The 21,083-nt window shown below is 37.1% G+C and overlaps 1 protein-coding gene across 7 annotated transcripts in view; it reads right to left on the reverse strand.

Moving 5' to 3' along the window:
• Tpk1 (thiamin pyrophosphokinase 1) overlaps nt 1-21,083 on the reverse strand; it is a 351,972-nt gene that overhangs the window by 44,416 nt on the left and 286,473 nt on the right. The window contains exon 9 of one of the 7 annotated variants that reach the window (XM_058575779.1): nt 8,835-12,790. The exons of the other annotated variants lie outside the window; for them this stretch is intronic. Coding sequence (XP_058431762.1) covers nt 12,747-12,790 — 44 coding nt within the window. The 3' untranslated portion in view covers nt 8,835-12,746. Of the gene's footprint in view, nt 1-8,834; nt 12,791-21,083 lie in introns of those variants that run through there. 7 annotated transcript variants of the gene reach the window in all.

A 21,083-nucleotide genomic window follows, 5' to 3' on the forward strand; every position in this document is an offset into this window, starting at 1 on the left:
GTTGTTGCAGTTACTAGTAGTGTGGGCAGTGTAGTTAACACCTGCTGTTTACTGTTAGGTCAAATCCACAGCTGTTCATTGCTGCTGTTAATCACTGACCCTGCCATTCCTGTTTTCTGGCAGTGTTGCAGATGTCACGGCACTAGGCACTTATTTTAATGCCCCATATTCATCACTAGTCACCACTGCTATTGCCGGGGCTGTTTCCCCTTTTTCTGAGAGGGGCTGGGAAGCCGCCGGACACTGAGACTCCATAGCTCTCCTGGAGCCTCAGCAATATGGAATGGGGGGACAGACACCCCAGACCAATGACCAGGCCCCAAGTAGGAACAGTTAGAAAGGACCTCAGGTCCCTCTCCTGGACATCTGTAACTACAACAAAAATGGTGGATGGTTCCAAGATGATGGTTCAGAGGAAGCCAGAGGAAGCAAGAAGGAATTGAAATAGCAGCTCTGCAGAGGCAGGCAGAGGAAACCGGCCCTTGGAGGATGCTGCGTCTATGTGCTAAAGTTAAGAAATATTAAAAAGAGATAATGACACACTAAAGGACACCCTCAATGAAGAAGAGGAATCCACCTGAACAGATGTGCTACTCCAAGACCTTTGCAAATGTGAGGAACCAGGCAGACCAGTCTCCCCTCAGATTTGATAACCTCCAACAAAAGGATCAGGAGGGAGTGAGGAGAGGGTGTGGGGAAGTGCTGGGAATGAAATCTACCAGATTATGCTGTGTTCATTTCAACTACATCACGAGTCCTGTGTGTATGAGTGTGTGTGTGTGTGTGCGTGCATAAAATTCTATGCATTAACTAAAATAAAAACAATAACAAGAAGGAGATCAGTAGAGTAGAACAAGTGGCTTGGGAGAGAGAGGAAGAAAAGAAAAGGAAAAGTACTGGGGAATGAGATTGATCAAATTATGTGGATATATAAATATGGCCCCATGAATCCCACTGTTATGTCTAATCATAATGCACCACAAATAATTTAAAAATGCTCTTTTAAGTCGTATGTGATGGTGTGACTCGGGAGGCTGAGGCAGGAGGATCCCAAGTTCAAAGCCAGCTTCAGCAACTTACTAAGGTCCTATCTCAAAATAAAATAAAAAAATAAAAGGACTAGAGATGGGGCTCCACAGTTGAGTCCCCCTGGGTTCAGTACCCTGGTACCCCAAACAAAAGACAAAACAAAACTCTGTTTTGCCTGTGTTAAAAAATGGTAGTATTTAAAGATATTTTCTCCCGGTCTAAGTCTTTTATTACTTTTCCACTGCTTTTTAACAAGGTCCTGGTATCTCAGCATGTCAGTAGCAATGTCTATTTCTGTATGAAACAAACCAAAACTCTGTGTGGATCAGTTTTAGGGTCTGCACTATACTGATGTGAAGTGAATAACACACACAGTTTTTATGCCTTCTCACACCTGGTACATGTTTAAGGCATTAGAAAATAAACTCTAGAAGTCCTTTCTGTCTTGCTCCAGTTTTTCATTTGGATATTGTTTTACTATTTCCTTCTAGCAGTTTTCCAGAGAAAATGACTGCCAGACACGTATCTTAGAGAAACAGTGATTCAATCGTTCATCACCAATGAATTGTTAGATCATCTTTAAGCTAGCCAGGAGAATCATAAGCAATATTTATCCTAAAAAATCAATATCTGTATCTCAGAGGAAAGTTATATTTTCAGGTTTATTATGAAAACTTGTCCTGAACACATAAGCACTAGTGATTGAGGTCCATTTCCTTTGTATAGAGTATCGTACTCAGTTCTGTGAAGAAAACCTTCAAGACACAGGAAATGTGAAAGGTGAGAAATGCTTAAATTCATAGGAAACCAAATTTGTTTCAATGAATAATGATTGAACATAAATATGTAAAATGGTAGAAGTCAATATGTTTGTTGGATCAATTATACAAAGAATAATTGCTGTAAAATTCACTATACTGGCATTTTGTAGAAAGAGACAAAGCCTGCATCTCAAATGGATAAGTCACTTCTGACTAAGAAGTAAGGAGAAATGACCAAGGATCCATTCGTCAATCCCTCCAAATCTTTAACAAACATAGCAGATAGATAGATAGAAAATACTGTTTAATTACTTTATGTGAGCCAATATAGCATTAATATCAAAACTGAAAAGTCTTGTTATTTGGGATAATGTTAAGAAATATGAAAGGATTAGCAGTAAATTTGACCCCAAAATGTGCAGAAGGGGTAAACTAAAAATTATGAAACACTACTGAGAGAAATTAAAGCACCTTAGGCAAATGGAAAGAGACAACATTGTCTTCATGGGTCTCAAGATTCAATATTATTAAAAGATTAAAGTTAGATGATTTAAACTACCTGATTTTAAAACTCGTAGAACTATAGAAACCAAGATATTGTAATATTGGAGTATAGACAGTCATATAGAACAGTAGAACCCAATAGAAAGTCCAGAAATAGACACATACATATGTACAACTGATTTCAACAAAGGCCATTGGAACCACAGGACAGCCATATGCAAAAATACAGACCTCAGGTCTTGTCAGCCATCAAATTTGAACTGAGATATATCATAGATATAAAGGTTCGAGTAACTATAAAATTTCTAGAGGAAACATTAAGAAAATGTTTTAGAGACCTTATATTAGACAAAGATTTCTTTAAAAGACAAAGAACAAGAATCGTATCTTTGTTGTTGTTGTTCAAAATTTACTTTGATTATTCAGGGACCTTTGTGGTCACACCCACATTTTAGGATATTTTTTTTTCTGTTTATGAAAAACGCCATGAAATTTTGACATGGATTTTATTACACGTATAGGGCACTTTGGGAAGCATGGGAATCTTAACAGTCTCAATTGTACCAATCCAGGAACATGAATATCTTTCCATTTATTTTTTGTCCTCAATTGCTTTAATTAATGTTTTACATTTGTCAGTGTATAGATCTTTTTTCTTCCTTGGCTGTATTTATACTTAAGTATTTTATTGATTTATTTTTGTAGGCACTGTCAATGAGATGATTTTCTTTTTTGGACAGTTCATTGTATATAGAAATGCTACTGATTTTTGCATGTTGATTTTGTATCCTTCAACTACCAAATTTGTTAGTTCTAAACAGTGTTATGGTGGAGTCTTTTCTATTTTCTCTATATAAGATCATGCCATCTGCAGAGAGAAACAATTTGACTTCTTTCCTTCTGCTTTGGATGTCATTTCTTTCTTTCCCCTCACTGCTCCGTCTAGGACTTCTAGTGCCACCTTGAATGGAAAAGGTGACTGTTGGTGTTCTTTGTTTGTTTGTGATTTTGGAGGAAAAGCTTTCAACTTTCACCAGTGAGTCTGACCCTGGCTGTGGGCTTGGCTATATGGCTTTTATTGTGCTAAGAGACATTCTTTACCGGATTTATTGAGAGGTATTTCTCCAATTGTGAAATGATATTGAAGTTTCTCAGATGACTTTCCTGCGTGTACTGAGGTGATCATGGTTCGTGTCCTTCATTATGTTAATGTGATATTACATATTTATTGATTTTCATATACTAAAATCATCCTTGTATCCTAGGAAAAAATCTTATTCCATCATGGTGAATGGTTCTTTTAATGTGTTGTTGAATTTAGTTTTCTAGTTTTTGTTGAGGACTTTGGAATCAATATTCATTATGGATATTGGCTTGTAGTCTTCTTTTCCTGGAGTGTCCTTAACTGGTTTTGTGTCAATGTATTAAATGTTTTATTTCTTCAAGTTAACAAATATTCTAAAACTGAAACCATAAAGATTGCTTACTCTGGATGTTGAAAACGTGAATGGGATTTCTACATTTGTGCATTTCAAAAGAATTCCTCAAAAGAATTCAAAGTATCTGTGAGGTAAAATAAATATGCACATTTGTGGACCATGCTAGAAGACAGCAACAAAATTCGAAATAAATTTCAATAACCTAAAGAGAAATGTTGTTCATATAAGTGAGAAGATGTATAATCCAGCAGCTTAATAGGTAAAGACAAAGAGTTGGCAGCTCAAAATAAGTAACTTATGAAGCCTGTAATAAAAAGATGCTCCATTCCCCTAATAATTAAATAATTGATAATTTAATTGATAGTGATATTCTAGTAACAATATTACCCATAAGGCTGTCAAAGAAAATTCATTTAAAATTAATAATCTTCATCCCATGATCCAGCCATCCTACACCAAGCCCTCTTGACTATTCACACAAATACATACACAAGAATTTTCTCTGCAACATTTTAATGATGTTAACAAAAAAGCCTTAGACATATTCACAAACATCTCAAGTCAGGACTAGTTAAATAAATCACTGTAACTCTGTACAACATAATTCTATGTATATATTAAATGAATTAGTTAGAGTTGCATAAGATAAGGCAATGAACTGAATGACACAGAAAAAAATATGCTTAAGTGGAAAAAGTCAATGTAACAGAGTATGTGCTCTACTATCACTCTTTGGGTAGAAACATGCATAGAGAAGTACAAAGAAAACTCTAAAAAAATCAATAAAAAAGTAAAAAAGCCAGGTATCCTCTTTTTAAAGTTAAAATTTGATGGGACTTCTATATTCTATGATTTATGAACCTTCACTGTTCCATCATTTGGATAATGAAATTTTCGTAAAACATGGTAAATTTTAACATTTATTTTAAAATTAATTTATTTTAGAAGAAGCACATAATCAAAGTCATGTGCTGTTTGTGGCTTTGGAACCTGGATAGAATGTCTGAAGATTTAATTTAAAGGAAGAAAGTAATAGAATAAACAGTATGTAAGTATTTCCTTAGTGAACGTGCTGTTTTATTGTGATGTACACTCTGGCAATTAGTAATCTAACTTAAAGCCCAACTGCCTTAATTGTGTATTGTCCTCCAGTTATGGTTTAGATAGTAGGTGTACCCCAAAAGTTCATGTGTGAGACACAATGCAAGAACATTAGGAGATGAAATGACTGGGTTATAACAGGTTTAACATACTCAATGCATTAATCCCCTGACAGAGATTAACTTGGTGGTAACTGTAGGCAGATGGGGTGTGGCTGGAGGAGGTGGGTCAGTGGGGGCATGCCTTGATATATATGTTTTGTCTGTGGTGATAAGAGCTTGCTCTCCCTGCTTCCTGGTGCCATGTCCCCAGCTGCTTCCCTCCACCGCACTCTTCCGCCATGATGTCCTGCCTCACCTCAAGCCAGCTGTCTATGGACTGAGACTTTTGACACCCTGAGCCCCCAAGCAAACTTTTCCGCCTCTAATCATTCTTGTTGGGTTTTTTAGTCACAGAAGTAAAAAAGCTGAGTAAAACACCTCCTAAATACAAGAAACTATAAAGAAAAAAAACAAAACATTTTTCCAAATGAATGCACTACTTAAAATATTTATATATATATACACAAAGTACGTCATATTTCATCCAAATTGATACCAATTAATCCATTTATTGACATGATATGTATTTTTTAATGATATGCAAAAAATTCTGGAAGTATTCTATCCAAAATTTCCAAAGCATTCATAGGACCAAAAATGTTAAAATGACACACTAAATGTAACCAAAACTTGGGACAGTATTTCCCCCTTTTCTATCATAAAATACATAAGTTTAGCTCACAAAACAGTATAGATAGCAAAAGAGATTTTTTCATGGCATTTTCTGATAAACAGTACCACTGTCAACCTCAACCAATTCCCAAAACATTTTAAAATGAGCAATTTAGTTGCTAGCTCCAAAATAAATAGTTTTATTTATGCAAAGTCAGAGACAGTCTTCGCTACATGGGCTACATGGTAGAACGTCTGCTTCCTTTCTCTCTGTGCCACAGTGACTCAACAATTTGGAAATCATCCCAAGTGATCCCCTTGAGTGTCCAAGGTCAGAGTCAGTTCCAACATTTGTGGACTCTAGTGCACTAACTAGAGTGCACTCTTGGTTCATGCTACTTAAGTGAATTCGATAAAGGACGTTGGAATTAACCACTAGTTAGGGTCTGTTAATTAAGAACTGTGTTTAATTTCCCACAAAACATACAAACTGAGTTGGTACTACAGATTTCTTATCTATTTGCCTTCCTGTGAGGTTAAGAACTGTTGTAGTGCTTGGTATTTAAAGAATGACTACTGAAGAGCATTCATTCAACTAAGGCAATGGTTCATTTTATGTAGTTTATGGAAAGATAACTTGACACCATTGGATATTCAGAATTTGATAATCTTAGGTAGAACATGTCTATTGCACAACTAGGAGCAAAACAATGGAACAATGGAGCTGTTACAATCTAGGCTCCTGTGCAGGAAAAACCATATTTGCTCGGCATTTTTTCTTATTATACAAATAGTATTCTGGACAGGTTACAAATTAAAAAAAAAACCCCACAATATTCTTACTTTATATGTATTTTTCCACCTTCAACCTTCATTACATATAAGTATTTTTTTTTTTTGGCAAAGTTCAACCACAGCATACATACATTTATATGCAGTTTTTAAATCTACTTTCAAATTAAAATTTGCTTGTTCCTGAGCAGCCTTGTTCTTCATCATGATACAACCATTTAAAGAGGGAAGGGTAGGAGAATATTTTTAATCTAACCATCCAATTACAGCATTTTAACTTTTTTTAGACTATTTTGGAATCTTAGCAGAGTCTTGAGCCCTTTTCTTTCTTTCCTGGCTCTGCTGTCATCAAATGACTGAGTAGAATCCACAGGTCTGAGTGCAAAATTCTTGCTTAGGTGTTTATAGCCTCAAATGTGATTTTTAGATACTTTCAAATCACTGATATCATTAATTTAATCTGTAATCTAATTTGCGTGTTTTATTTTTAAAATTATTTATTCTAATTTGTTGTACATGAAGGTAGAATGCAATTCATATTACACATAAAGAGCACAATTTTTCAAGTCATTGATTGTATGTGAAGTATTTTCACATCATTCATGTCTTCATACATGTACTTAGGGTAATGATGTCTAACTCATTCCACCATCATTCTTACCCTCTTGCCCCCTTCCTTCCTCTCCCTCCCCTTTGCCCTATCTAAAGTTCCTCCATTCCTCCCATACTCCCACCCTATCGCCATTATGAGTCAGCATCCTCATATCAAAGAAAACATTTGGTTTTTTTGGATTGGCTTGCTTCACTTAGCATGATATTCTCCAACTCTATCCATTTATCTGCAGATGCCATGATTTTATTCTCTTTTAATGCTGAGTAATGTTCCATTGTGTGTATATACCAAAGTTTCCCTATCCATTCATCTACTGAAGGCCATCTGGGTTGGTTCCACAATTTAGCTATTGTGAATTGAGCTGCTATAAACATTGATATGGCTGTGTCTCTGTCATATACTGTTTTTAAGTCCTTTGGGTATAAACCAAGGAGTGGGATAGCTGGGTGAAATGGCAGTTTCATTCCAAGTTTTCCAAGGAGTCTCCAAACTGGTTTTCCAGATTGGCTGTAACAATTTGCAGTCCCATCAGCAATGTATGAGTGTGCATTTTTCCCCACATCCTTGCCAACACTTATTGTTGTTTGTATTCTTGATAGCTGCCATTCTGACTGGAGTGAGATGATATCTTAGAGTAGTTTTGATTTGCATTTCTCTAATTGCTAGAGATGTTGAACATTTTTTCATATATTTGTTGATTGATTGTATATCTTCTTCTGAGAAGTGTCTGTTCAGGTCCTTGGCCCATTTATTGATTGGGTTATTTGTTTTTTTGAGTTAAGGTTTTTGAGTGCTTTATATATCCTAGAGATTAGTGTTCTATCTGATGTACAAGTGGTAAAAATTTGACCCCATTCTGTAGGCTATCTATTCACCTAACTCATTGTTTCTTTTGCTGAGAAGAAGCTTTTTAGTTTGAATCCATCCCATTTATTGACTCTTCCTTTAAATTCTTGCGCTATAGGAGTCTTATTAAGAAAGTTAGGATCTAATCAGACATGATGAAGACTTGGGCCTACTTTTTCTTCTGTTAGACACAGGGTCTCTGGTTTAATTCCTAGGTCCTTGATCCACATTGAGTTGAGTTTTGTGCATGGTGAGAGATAGAGGTTTAATTTCATTTTGTTAATGTGGATTTCCAGTTTTCCCAGCACCATTTATTGAAGAGGCTATCTTTTCTCCAATGTATATTTTTGGCACCTTTGTCTAATATGAGATAAGTGTAGTTATGTAGGTTAGAATTTTGTGTATTCTGTATCATTGGTCTACAGGTCTATTTTGGTGCCAACAGCATGCTATTTTTGTTACTATTGTTCTGTAGTATAGTTGAAGGTCTGGAATAGTAATGCCACTAGCTTTACCTGTCTTGCTAAGAATTGCTTTGGCTATTCTGGGTCTCTTATTTTTCCAGATGAATTTCATGATTGCTTTTTCTATTTCTATAAAGAATGTCATTGGGATTTTGATTGGGATCACACTGAATCTGTATAGTTTTTTTGGAAGTTTGGTAATTTTGACAATATTAATTCTGCCTATTCAAGAACAAGGTAGATCTTTTCATATTCTAAGGTCTTATTCTTTAATTTCTTTCTTTAGTGTGTTGTAATTTTCATTGTAGAAGTCTTTCACCTCTTTTGTTAAATTTACTCCCAAGTATTTTATTTTTTTAAAAAACTCAACCAACTTCTAATTAAAAGAAAATTAAACAGAAATCCTTATCTCAAAAGTACATCAAAAAGCAAAAATAAATAATAAATAAAAATTAAAAAATAAAGAAGAGAAACATGATAAAAGGTATCAATAGTAAAACAGATCAACAGAAAAAAAATCTGTGAAATCAAAGACTATTTGAAGATACACAGTTAAATGAGAAACAAAGAAATAGAATGAAGAAGAATGAAAGAATTCTTATAGGAACTTTGAGATGCCACTAAAAGAACATATATTTGGGTGACTGTGATTCAAGAGGGACTTGAGGATGCCAAAGATGAAGAAAGCTTATTCAAAGAGATAATAACAGAAAATTTCCCAAACTCAGAGAAGGATACCACTATTAAGGTACAGGAATGTCAAAGGTCACCAGTAATTGTTAACTCAAACAAGTCTATCCCAAGACATATTATTATGAATCAAATATTCAAAAATTAAAGACAAACTGTTTTTGAAGCATCGAGAGAAAATAAATAATAAATAGAAGTATTCCAAACCGCGCAAAAGTTTTCTCAGGATGAACACTGCAGGCTAGGAGGCGTGGGATAAAATTTTGTGCAGAATGAGAAAAACAAATGCAAAAACAAAACAAAACAAAAAACTACTAATAAGGAATACCATCCCCAGCAACAGTATTCTTTAGAAATGAAAAATTTAAAGATATTGCCAAGCAAAAGCTAAGAAAATCTATCACAACCTGACCAGTCCTGCAAGAAATGGTAAAGGGATTTCTCCAAACTGAGGGATACTATTGAGTGTGAAGAAAACATCAAACAGTGTACAGTTCACTGGAAACAGTACCTACACAGACACATGCAGAAGGCTCTAATATAGTAAACATGCTACAGAAACCATTTATATCTTTAGAATGAAGACTAAAAAGCAAAATAATAACTATATTAATATCTTAAAATAGAGGCACTATAGAAAGAAAATATGACATCAAAAATTTACAATGTTGGGAGGAATAGAGGAAAGGCATAGGTAGTGTTTGCCTTTCACATATATGCACGTAAGCATGTATTTATTTGTCAATTTAGTTAGCTTTATTATGTAATATTTATTAATTGTAATTCAAATCTTCTGCACTGTTTGATTTACTTTTCTTAATCTACTGTGGGCTGCTGGAGGTTAATTAAAGCCTGTAATCACTATTGTGTTTGTCAGTTTCTTCTTTGACTTTTCTGTAACTTACACTTTATGGATCTTGCTGTGATAGTATCTGGAGACACATAGTTTTGTCTTCATTATGTTCTTCAGCATAAATTCCTCATTCATCTCTCTGATGAGTTCATTGTGAATTTAGCTTTGAGTAATAAAAATCAGAGCAACTTTATTCTTTATTAGTGTTTCTAGTATGTTTAACCTTTTTGTGTCATTTTGCTTTAAATGGATCTCCTGTGGATAGCAGATAGATGGTTTTGCCCAATCTGTTTTTATTTTTAAATTAGTTTTATTGTACCCATGTGTTTTGTTTTAGTCTTATTTTATGTTTGGCTTGAAGAAACCATAAAATATACATTCTTATACACACACATGAAAGTCTATCCATCATTTAATTTGAAGCCCTGTGGATAGTTCGATGTTATTAATTTTTGAGTCTTTTACGATTCCCAGAGGTGTGCATAAGGGCTGGTTTTTTGACTTGAACTGAAATGTCAGAATGAGTGAATGGACAGCAGCAGAGTTTGGAAAATAATTGACAACTCAGGGGTGATGAATTGGGGCAGGAGTCTTCTGGCTTCTGGAGGAGCACAAAACCTGGGTTGCTGCATCGCTCCAGCGTGTGCACCAGCTGCTTCTGGGCTCGGCACAGACTAATTGGACAGACACACTCCTGGTCAATAAGAAATAAAGCACTGCCCTGCCTCTTCAGCCACCTGGCCCTTACTACCAATCAATCCGGGGCCGTTCCAGTTTGGAATGAGAGTTTAACTGCCCCATTTGCTTTTCCTACTTCAATGTGAGGCTGCAAACAGCAACCAAGGAATAATTCAAAGAAGCTTCACATTCACAGAAACACAGACATGTGGGGCCTGCAGGAAAGCTCCATCCAAGGTGGACTTTCCCTTCTTGACTTCTTGCTCCACTCAAGCTCCTCATTGTCTCTGCCTCCTTCCCGAAGTCGTTCTTCATTTGCCTTACATTATGCTAGTCTTCTCAATATCCTTTGATAGTCATATTTCTGAATTCTTTAAAAGAACCTTTGAAAGAATGAGGTTGCAGTCACTGCATTTTTATTCCTAGGCGAGGCGGGAGTAGATAAGACTTAAAAAGAAAATTAAAAAGCAGCTACAAGGGTTTGTTGGCCCACCTGTCCTGCCCACAGTAAAAAGAGCTTCCCCTGGAGAAACCAGAAGGGGATGGGGATAGGATTGGGGTGGAGAAATGCAGGTAGATTTGTTTGAAGAAAAAAAGGATTATATTTTTAAGAAAACAGGCATGTGTACTTAGAAGCTGATTTATGAAGTGATAGATTATGCTTTTGAATATAAATGGAAAACAACAATCACCGTAAGATGAAAACCAAATGTTGGACTGGGGGAATTCTGTGCTAAATGAATGCTGATCAGGTAACAGAGCAGGCACTACAACCGTGAAAGTACATAGTCCTTGGTCTTTGGAAAAATTCAAAAAAGGAAAAAAAAATAAAAAGGCAACCCATACCTTCAGGAAAGGGATCAAAAGACAGTGCCTACCGTATGTCCCCTCTCTTCTTTTAGTTCTGCAGAGAACTTGGAAAGTCACAGGACATGGGTTCCATGAGCTCCGGTCACCATCTTCACTATTTTGCAAGGTGGTGGTAATTTCTTTACAACAAATCAAAGTGATCACATTGTTTTTTGGAACAGTTTTATGAACTAGGCTTTGCATACTCTTGCACAGACCAGCTATGATAATAAGCTAAAGCTAAAACAAAACTTGCAAACTTGCAGAAATGAAATTGGTGGAAGTGGGAAAAACCACAGCTGAAAAAAAGACCCATTCATTTATTCTTCATTCCACTTTTTGAACGGTTTTATTAGTGAAAGGTGGACTAGAAGATTGAATTGTCCTTTATTTTGAGAACCTGATTAGGGTTGTGAATTTCACGCTAAAACTATGAAATAAGTTCTGGAAAGAAATTGAGCAATATGGAGTTTCAGCATGATATACATATAGACCTGACAGAAGCTAAGCAAATTCATATCCAGGCAAATGAACATCTTTCCTAAGAATCAAAACAAAACAGCATTTGCTTTGCAATTCATTTTTATACTTTGGGGTCCTGCAATCTTTATCATTCTTCCCCAGATGGATTTCCAGCTTTGCCAAGTAACTGTGAGGGTTCACCGTGGAAGCCGGACAGCAGAAGAGTAGGCTGGAACCCAAAAGCCTTCCTGTGGACGTTGGTGTGTTGATGGACTCAAGTCTCACTGGCTAAAGCTCTCATCCTCTGACAGACTGACATTTTGATACAGGAGATAAGAGAAATCTGCCCCAGTCTTGTCTTCATATTCAAATTAAAAGGGAAAAAAAGCAAGTAGGCTTTAAAAAAAAGAAGAAAAGAATGTGATTTGGCAACTGACAAAGCTTTGTGTCTTTGAGTAATGAGCAAGTAAGTTAAAATACCCACTCAGATTATCAGGCTCTTTATGTCAAATGGCTCAATTTCATCCTACCTATTTTTTTCTTTGTTTGTATAAAACATACCAAAACCCATGAATTTAATTAAAGTCAGCGGGCTTTACTTGGCTTTCATGTTTTACGGAAGCATGACTTTCCACTCTTGAGCTCCATAAATAATAACTGTGTGGATTCTTATTTTTAATTCACAGTGCTTCTTCAAACGAACTTCCCTAGGAAAGAAGGTCTCATAAGGAACAGAATTCAAACTCCAGTGTTTACAGAGTTGGGCTGCAGCGAGTCTGACCAGAAACAGCCATCCGCTGGCAAGGTACACAATCTCTGTCAATTCTGCCAGAATTTAAGTTGGGGAATGGATTTTTTAAATAAATGACCCAAGTGGCATAAAGGAAGTTGTGACTGACGAACACATGCTTGACCAATTTGTAGGTTCAACTCAAACATACTTAGTAGTTATTCAGGTTTTTTGTTTCTGATCCAGGTCCTCAGGTCCTGAGGGATCTGTGGAGGAAGAAGGAAGGAGGAGGGAAGCAGATGCTCTCCCTGCCAGAAACCGCTTGTAATACACAATATCCACTTTCCCATTTGTACAGAACAATAGAAACTCTGATCTTCAGACCTCTCTCTCTCTCTCTCTCTCTCTCTCTCTCTCTCTCTCTCTCTCCTGAGAACAGAGATGACATGACTCAATCTCCTCTGCAGCTAGGTAAATCAGTGAGAGAAAGTTCTAGCTTAAAAGATACACGCAGAAGTTGTATGGCAGACTAAGGAATTCCCCTTAAAGAGACAGTTAATGCTTTTGCTAGTCTATGCTGTTCCCTAGAATAGGAGGGACAGGATGGTGGAGCTGCAGTGGTTACCCCTGCCCCCATGAAAGCTCCACCCAGGACTGGTGGAGAGACAGGTGGGAGGAGCCAGGAACCAGTGTCCTGGATGACCTTGAGAAGTGAGGCAAGGAACATTTTTTGACTGTATCCAGTGACTTCACTTGAGAAAGAAATCTCTCCTGCATTGAAGCTACCGCTATTCTGAGCCTTTGTTCCTCCAGCTGAATGAATCCTGATGGATATGCTTTCAGGAAAGGCATCTTTGAAGAAGTAATTATATGTGTAATGAAATGGATGTAAAGAGTGTTGTAGGAGCTGGAGGTGGTGGCCCATGCCTGTACTACTCAGAAAGCTAAGGCCAGGGGACCTCAACTTCCAAGCCAGCCTGGGCAACTTAGTGAGACCCTTTCTGAAAATAAGATCTATGAAAAAGAAGACTGTGAGTAAGCTCAAGGGTAGAGTATCCCTGGGTTCAATTCTGAGCCTGCAAAACAACAACATCACCATCACCAACAACAAACCAGAATGTTATAGGAACCTAGGGGCCAAGGATATCCATAATCTTTTTGTGTCTGTGCTTATCTATTAATTAAATGGCAGAAATGAAATTTTTAGACTTTATTGTCTTTGGCTTAGTAAATTCTCCTCTAAGAATTAATCCTAAAAGGAAAAATCATAAACAGAGATAAAACATCTTGCAGGTAGCTATCTCTTATAGTATCATTTATAAATGTAAAAAGAATACGACTGTCCAAGGGAAACAAACAGGTAAAAGTATTTACATTGCACAGAATGTTATGGAAGGCAATAAATGTATAATTTTGAGGACTGCAGACAGCATGTGATATACTTTTAGGTCTGTTTTAGAATAATATGGAAAAGGAGTATAGACAACAATAAGTATGCACACAGAAAATGACAGTAAATACATCAAAATTGCTGTTATTTGTTGTTTGGATGACAAGATTATGGATGATATATTCTGATTCTGAATATGGATCTTTCCTAATTTTCTGATATTCCAAATTTTCTTTAATGAGCATATAAAACATAAAAACCAAATCTAAATACACTTTAAAAATTTCCCTTGCTCTAGAAAACTATCAAGATAAAATGAAATAAAGACAGTAATAAGGTCTGCCAATTACACTTAGAACAGCAGTAATATGGGGTTAGGGTGCCTGCGAACTGTCTTATAGAATCACATATAAAAGAAGCACAGGAGTTTCAGTTTAATATAAATTCAATAGCAGTTGATATTTAGTAGTATTTATTACGTGAATTATTGAAGGAGCTAATCCAGAGCTGAGCTTCTGTACAACGGTGGTGTTCAAGAAAGGACAGCAGCAAACCGCTGGACTCACTGCTGTAGCGTGACAGCATCCTGCTCTGCTCTTAGTAAGATGCCGACGCACAACAGTGAGTCCATGGAAAGCATGTGGAAGACGTTAAGTGCAGCACCTTCAGGAAATTAGGACATTTACTCTAGAAAAGAGTTCACAGAGGAGACATGCTAATTGGCTTCTGCGTGCAGGCTGTGGTGGAAAGGCTGGCCTTGCATGCCAGTTCAGGGATGAAGGAGTCCAAGGTGAAGCAGATCGTGTGCAGTCGAGGAGGCAGAGAACCTGCGTGTTCCCTGCTATGATCTTGCAGTGACTTCTGCTTCTTTCTTACCCTTTGAGCTGTTTCCCTACTTGTTTACTAGTAAATATTGAATTTTTTCTAAAACCAAATCCATTTAAACAAGGAGGATTTTTTTATTTTTTAATATATTTTTTGAAGTTTGGCTTTAAAAATCATTTAAAAATCATCTAAATTAGCTCTAAGTTTTTTGTCACTAAATCTATAATACTCTTCAGTCAATGGCTTCAGAGAGTAAAGTACTTTCCATATATGATCTTTCTGAATTCTGCAACAATCCCCATGTTGTGCAATTTCTTTGCTTTTCTAACCTGTGGTCAGATGTTTCACTGTGGTTCTGATGTCTCCCTCTATTTTGGAGTTTTATTTTTGATGACCCATTCCAACCTCCAGCAAACTCTTTATGGATAAAGGAGGCAACAGGGTTGGGTGGGGCAGGTGTAGATTCTCACATTGATACTGCAATCAGGAGATGTCGGGCTTTTCAAGTCAGGTAAGTTAATTATGAAGGAAGTGTGGCTAGAACACAGGTCCTGCTCTACTATGCTGCCCCAGTAAACTCCTGTTTCCTTCCTTCTCCTTCCCAGGACTATCATTAGGAACCAACACAGGACGAAGTGAACATACCAGCAGTAACACCCACTTAACAAATCCATGTTCACATTCTAAGTAATCTTCGTTATGTTCATGATTGGCTTCTTGACAATCTCACTTCAGCTGGAATCTCCAAAGTAGGAGCAAAATTGAACAAGATGGGCCCAACAGATAGGTTAATTATGCTTCTGAATTCGGAGTAAAATACTCTTTTTATAGAGCTTTTGATATACTGTCCACAGGTTGAAAGCGTTTTAAATTTCCTATTTATGCTTCTTTTTTAAAAATCTCAATATATTTGTTGTTCATATCTTTTCATAAGAAAATCAAAAATAGTCTATAAATGTGACCAAAATTTGCATGCTTACCCCAAATACATGGGCACACAACTTTAGAGAGATGCTGAGAAACCATGTTAACTGAAGAGCATTAGGAAATATATTTAATCAGTTGCAAAGCTTTAGGAAATACAGCACCATTTAAGTAGTTCCTAAATGTAGGCCAGTGGTTATTAAACCCAGAGGTATGGGATGGGGTCCTTATCCACCTCAAGGCTGCCTTATTTGAGTACTTCTATTTGAGAAATCAATAAGAAGAACTACTTGCCTAGATTCTCTAATTCCCCACATTGAGCTCTTAGACTCTTTTTCTAGTCTTTAACTAGCAATGATTTGACAGAGAAAGCTAAAAAAAAAAAAAAAAAAAAATCAGGAAAGACAGAGACCAGAAATGATGGCCCCATTCTTCCTAGAACACACTATTACCCACCCCATTCGACCTCCCAGGAAAACAAGCTAGCAACTGCATTTTACACTGAAACCCATTCTCTGGTTAGAGGTTACATTTCTGGTAGGGCACAGGCTGTTTCTAAGGGTGCAGAATGAAATGCAGAAAGCCATCATCAATCATTCATCAGTTACAATTACCATTTGCATCCATTTATCTAATCACAGCCTGCAGTAACCACCACCCACGAACAGTTCAAAATCAGTCTAACACAGAAGCGAGGAAGGGATTATAATTCTCTAACATTGTCTAATACACACGACTGCCCCTGCTCATGTTGCATGTTAATGAACTCTACGTGTTCTGTCTTTGCCATATCACACACTTATACAGGCTAAAACAGGGTAGAATTATTCTACTGCAATGAGAATATATGGATAATCACATGCCACATTTCTTTAAACCACTGAAGACATAAATCCTTTGAGTTGTTAATTCCTGGGACAGGTTTGAAGCACATTCTCTCTTTTTGCTTATATAACCATGTAAAGTGCATGATTTTGCAAAGCTGTCATGACTTCCATTCCTCTTCTTTCCTGATCTTGCTTACATATGTCCCCAATCAGTGTTCTGTTTCTATGCACTGATTTTATTTTTCCTACCAGGCTTTATCTCAGTAGCTTTGACATCAGGTTCTTTTCATGATGACAATTAGGTCTGAAGTTTCTACATGTTCACTTTTCCATGGCATCTTTTGGGGATCATTATAAACAAAGTTGAAAGCCTTGAAGACAGTTCTCCACAGGAAGTGAGTGACCTTCCTTTTCCCTCTGCTTGCAAAGTTCCTCTACTCATGCCTACACACAGGTTTGCAAGTTTGTGCAAGCCTGTGTGCTTAGAATCACCTCACCAGCCAGACATGCACTGAACTGGTTTCTGCTTACATCTTGTTATATCATTAATGTGCTTACACACTTTTTACTCTACATATCATAGTGTACCTATCTTAAATTCTCAAATTTCTGCATTCCAATCTTTAATCTGAAAATGATAAAGGCTATTTCATAGTGTCCTTATGAGGAATATATAGTACCTAGGATTGTTCAAGGCATTTATTGTGCATTTGATAAAAGTTTTATTCCTTTCCTCCTTTTTCATGTGCCAAAGAGGAGAATGTCAATTTTTTTCTGAATGTTTATGTATATATAATTATTATAGATTGAAAAATGTTAAGTAATATAACATGCAGTGATAGCAAAATTATTTTGTTGCTTAAGGCTAAAATTTAATCAAGGTTTAAACTGCACCCTTCACTACCATCAGGTACAAAGACCTGCAGAAACAAGCAGAACACCTCTAACTAACTGAAGTCTAGGTCACTCAGGCTACCCTGCTATTGGACTGTGTTAATGTAGCTACATAAACTTTGTGGGGAATTTAGCATTTTGTTGCATTGCATGCTTGCAGTTTTATAATGTTAACTAAATTCATTGAACAAGGGGAGGCCTGGGGGGTATGAAGTGCATTAACTCTACAGTTATTTCAGATGGATTTAACTGCATCTCTTCTGTTCTTTGGGTCAAAAGATTAGTTGCTATTTGCATTCTAGTTGAAAACCTCCTTAAGGAAGCTGACAATATGGTGAAGACTGCTATTTTCAGGTCATTATCTCCTCCCTTTTTCTGTCTCACATTTAGATCTGGTCTCCCTACAAAGGGTGCTGAGACCTCTGTATTCCTCAGTATTGATCTCTATGAAGTAGCAGAAAAACTGCCTTGACTGGGGTGTCTGTCAGGCCTACTGTTAGCCTGCATGATGTGGTGATTAGGTTCAGGAGATTTCCAGTAGGAGAGGTGGGGTGCTCAGTACCACCTGCTTATTATGGGTTCCAAGATATCTCTGGTCTTCTTCCTGGAAGGAACGCACACTTTCTCTCTTACCCCCCTTTCTTGTGTTCACCTACTCATTTTACCCAACTTTTAAGGCCCAGCTCAATGCAAACCTGAATTGTGGGGCCTTCTCAGAGCATTTGATGTGAGTGTCTTCTCCTGGATGCACTTCTTGCTGCATGCTTTCTGGAATACACAACAGCATTTTGCTACATACTGTCTTGCTCATGGATGTAACAGAGCTTGTCTCTTCCAAGTGACTAGATGTGCTTCAGCTCAAATGGTACACACCAGCAATGTGATTCCTAGTCTTACTGAGATTTTACTACCTAAATTTCTTAGAATTTGGATTTTTTAAAATTCCTTATTTGGGAGGGAAAGACTATCACTTGAGACCTGAATATTTAGCAATGGAATGCTTTTAATCATTAGGAAACTAGACAATGAACATGTACTGTTAAAGCCAATTACAATAGAACCCAATGTCTATGTGTAAGATCCAAATTGAATGGATTTCACCATTTTACAATTTAAAATTAATTTTTTATAAACAACACATTTATACAATTTAAAAGGCTTTGACCATTGATATATCATGAAACTAGAATGCATTTAAAAATATTTTACAGCAGTAAAATGGGTTACTGCCTTTGTCAGCACTCAAGCCTGATTATCTAAAAGGATAATGGGACCATGACACATCAGTTCTGTAAACATATCTTAATCGACACATCATTTCTTGGGGTAACTTACAAAATAAAGCATACAGAAAAAAAAAATCTTGGAAAATACTTTGTTCACACATTTTGAAATGTGACATTAGAGTTACTTATTCATGAGAATTTCATAATATATTAGTAAGCATGCTGCAGGATATTTTGGAAAACTAATGAAGGCTTAGTAATGCAAATTTTTTTCCAAGTCTCCTTTCTTACCCCCACACCCCAACCTTCTTTTCTAAGAAACAAATGAGGTGAGACTTTCTTTTCAGTTGAAGACTGAGCTATATTGCTGCCCATCATTTTGTTTATCACCTCATTCTAAGCATCTGCAGAGCTGCTCATTCCGTTGGGTCCACCTCAGCTCCTCTGTGAGGCTCCAAGCCCTTTGAAGGCAGATCTAAGATGTACCATCTTTTTTTCAAGGCCAGCAGTAGAATACCCATTGCAAAGCATGTGCCCATATAAATAGGACAAGAGCTTGCCAAATAGAAAAGGGATAGGAGAACAATGAGAAGGAGTGTGCACGATGACTTGCTCGCACTTACCATCTACTAAAGACGGTGCCACTATGCTTGCTCACTCTTGTTCAAGAGATCTCATTAATCCACTCAGCTACCTGTGTACAAACCCCCACGTGGCATTCACCCAAAGCTTCTAGGTTCCTAGACACTTGTTTCTGCAGGTCCTCAGAGAAACTCTTGAACATAAGGACATTAAGGACACATATGGCACTATGGGTTATGGGTTTTAGGGATAAGGGTAGGACTGCAAGGGAGAAAGCTTCTATTAAGAAATGGGGAGCTGGCCTAGAAAAGGGAGAAGGGCACTGGCAGACAGAGGAGGTGAAGGAATATCAGCAGAGAAGTGGGAACAATGTGGGGGGTGCAAGGATCTGATGGACACCACACAGTGAGGAGTGGGCACTAAAACACAAACCCAGACTCCATCCACTGTGCAGGTAGTGAGCATATTTCATATGTTTGAGTAAGAGAGACAACATTCGAATTATCTGGCAGATTAAAAAAGGCATCGTAGAAGAGAAACCAACTAGTAGATAGATAGCATTAGAGATAAGAGACTCAACTAGGGCAAGGGTAATCAGAATTGGAGATGAGGGGAAGACTGCAGAAATACTTTGGAGGCATGATCACCAAGACACCTCTGTCTGAGTAAAGTTTTTCAAATGGAACTTATAAATCACTTCCTGGTTAAAGCACGGAGATGTTTTCTGAATGCTCCTGGAATAAAACCATATCCTGCCATGGCCTACAAGGTCTCCCTCCTGCCTGCTCCTTTACTTCATGTCCACATCCAATTCAACCAGGAAAGCCCTTGTCCCTTGGTATCCCTCAGTCCTGGTCCCTTGCCTTGGCTCTCAGGCTGGGCTCTCTCCCATTTTTTCTCATTCTTTAGATCTCACCTATGCAAAGGGATCTCCATGGAAACCTCATCAGTGTGACCTTCCTCAGTTACTTTGCAGATTTTTAATGTGCTGATTTCTTCCATAGCACACACCCTACAGTCTACCTTGACTGTCTATGATCCTGGGGTTACACTGGTGTACTATTGCTCCTTTCCCACTGTGTCAAGGAAGCCACTGAATTCTAGAGTCTGGTTGATCACTGTCAGTACTATCACAGGGGTGCCTGGTATATAGACACCCCTGAATATGAGTGAGTATGTGTATGTGTATGCATGAATATGAGAATATGCTTTGAAGGTGAGGGAGAGGAAGATGTGCAGTTGGACAGGACCAGGGTTTGCTCTTGAGATTCATCTGATGCCCAATTTCACCCTAACCCACTCTCTAGAGTGCCCCTACTTTGTTTTAGAGTAAAAATCTAATCCACTCATTCATATTGTGAGGCAGGTGTTACAGATAGGCGATGACCCAGATAACAATGTCCTTAAGACAAGATATGAAATGAAGAAAACTGGGTTTACCAGGCCTGAGAGGCACTTACATGTTTGGGGAACATATATCTATCTATAAAACTATTATTGCACATGAAATGCTTAGTTCTTCCAAGATTAATTTGAAAATTTGTAGATATGGTCTTTCCCCCATTTGTTTCTCAGAAAATGCTTGAAGAAGAGGACAGCAAGGAAATATCCTCAATGCCAAGAAATACACTACTTCTATAATATGCCAAAGCACATTAATATCCTATTCAGCATATGAACACAAAAATCAATAAGTGGCATTTCTTAAATAAAATTGAAGTCAGTCTTATACAATCTTAGGGGACTTTCCCCTTTGCTTAATTTTAAAATTATTTTATATATTATTTGTAACCTACTTTATGAAATATATATAAAAGTCTCTAAAATTAAGTAATTTTGATATACTAAGGGTATCTTAATTTACAAATGTCTAGATCCTTCTATTCTATTT

The sequence above is a fragment of the Marmota monax genome, unplaced genomic scaffold (genome assembly GCF_021218885.2).
Source record: "Marmota monax isolate L192 unplaced genomic scaffold, Marmota_monax_Labrador192_F-V1.1 WCK01_AAM20220418_F8-fsc00122, whole genome shotgun sequence".
NCBI classification, from domain to species: domain Eukaryota; kingdom Metazoa; phylum Chordata; class Mammalia; order Rodentia; family Sciuridae; genus Marmota; species Marmota monax.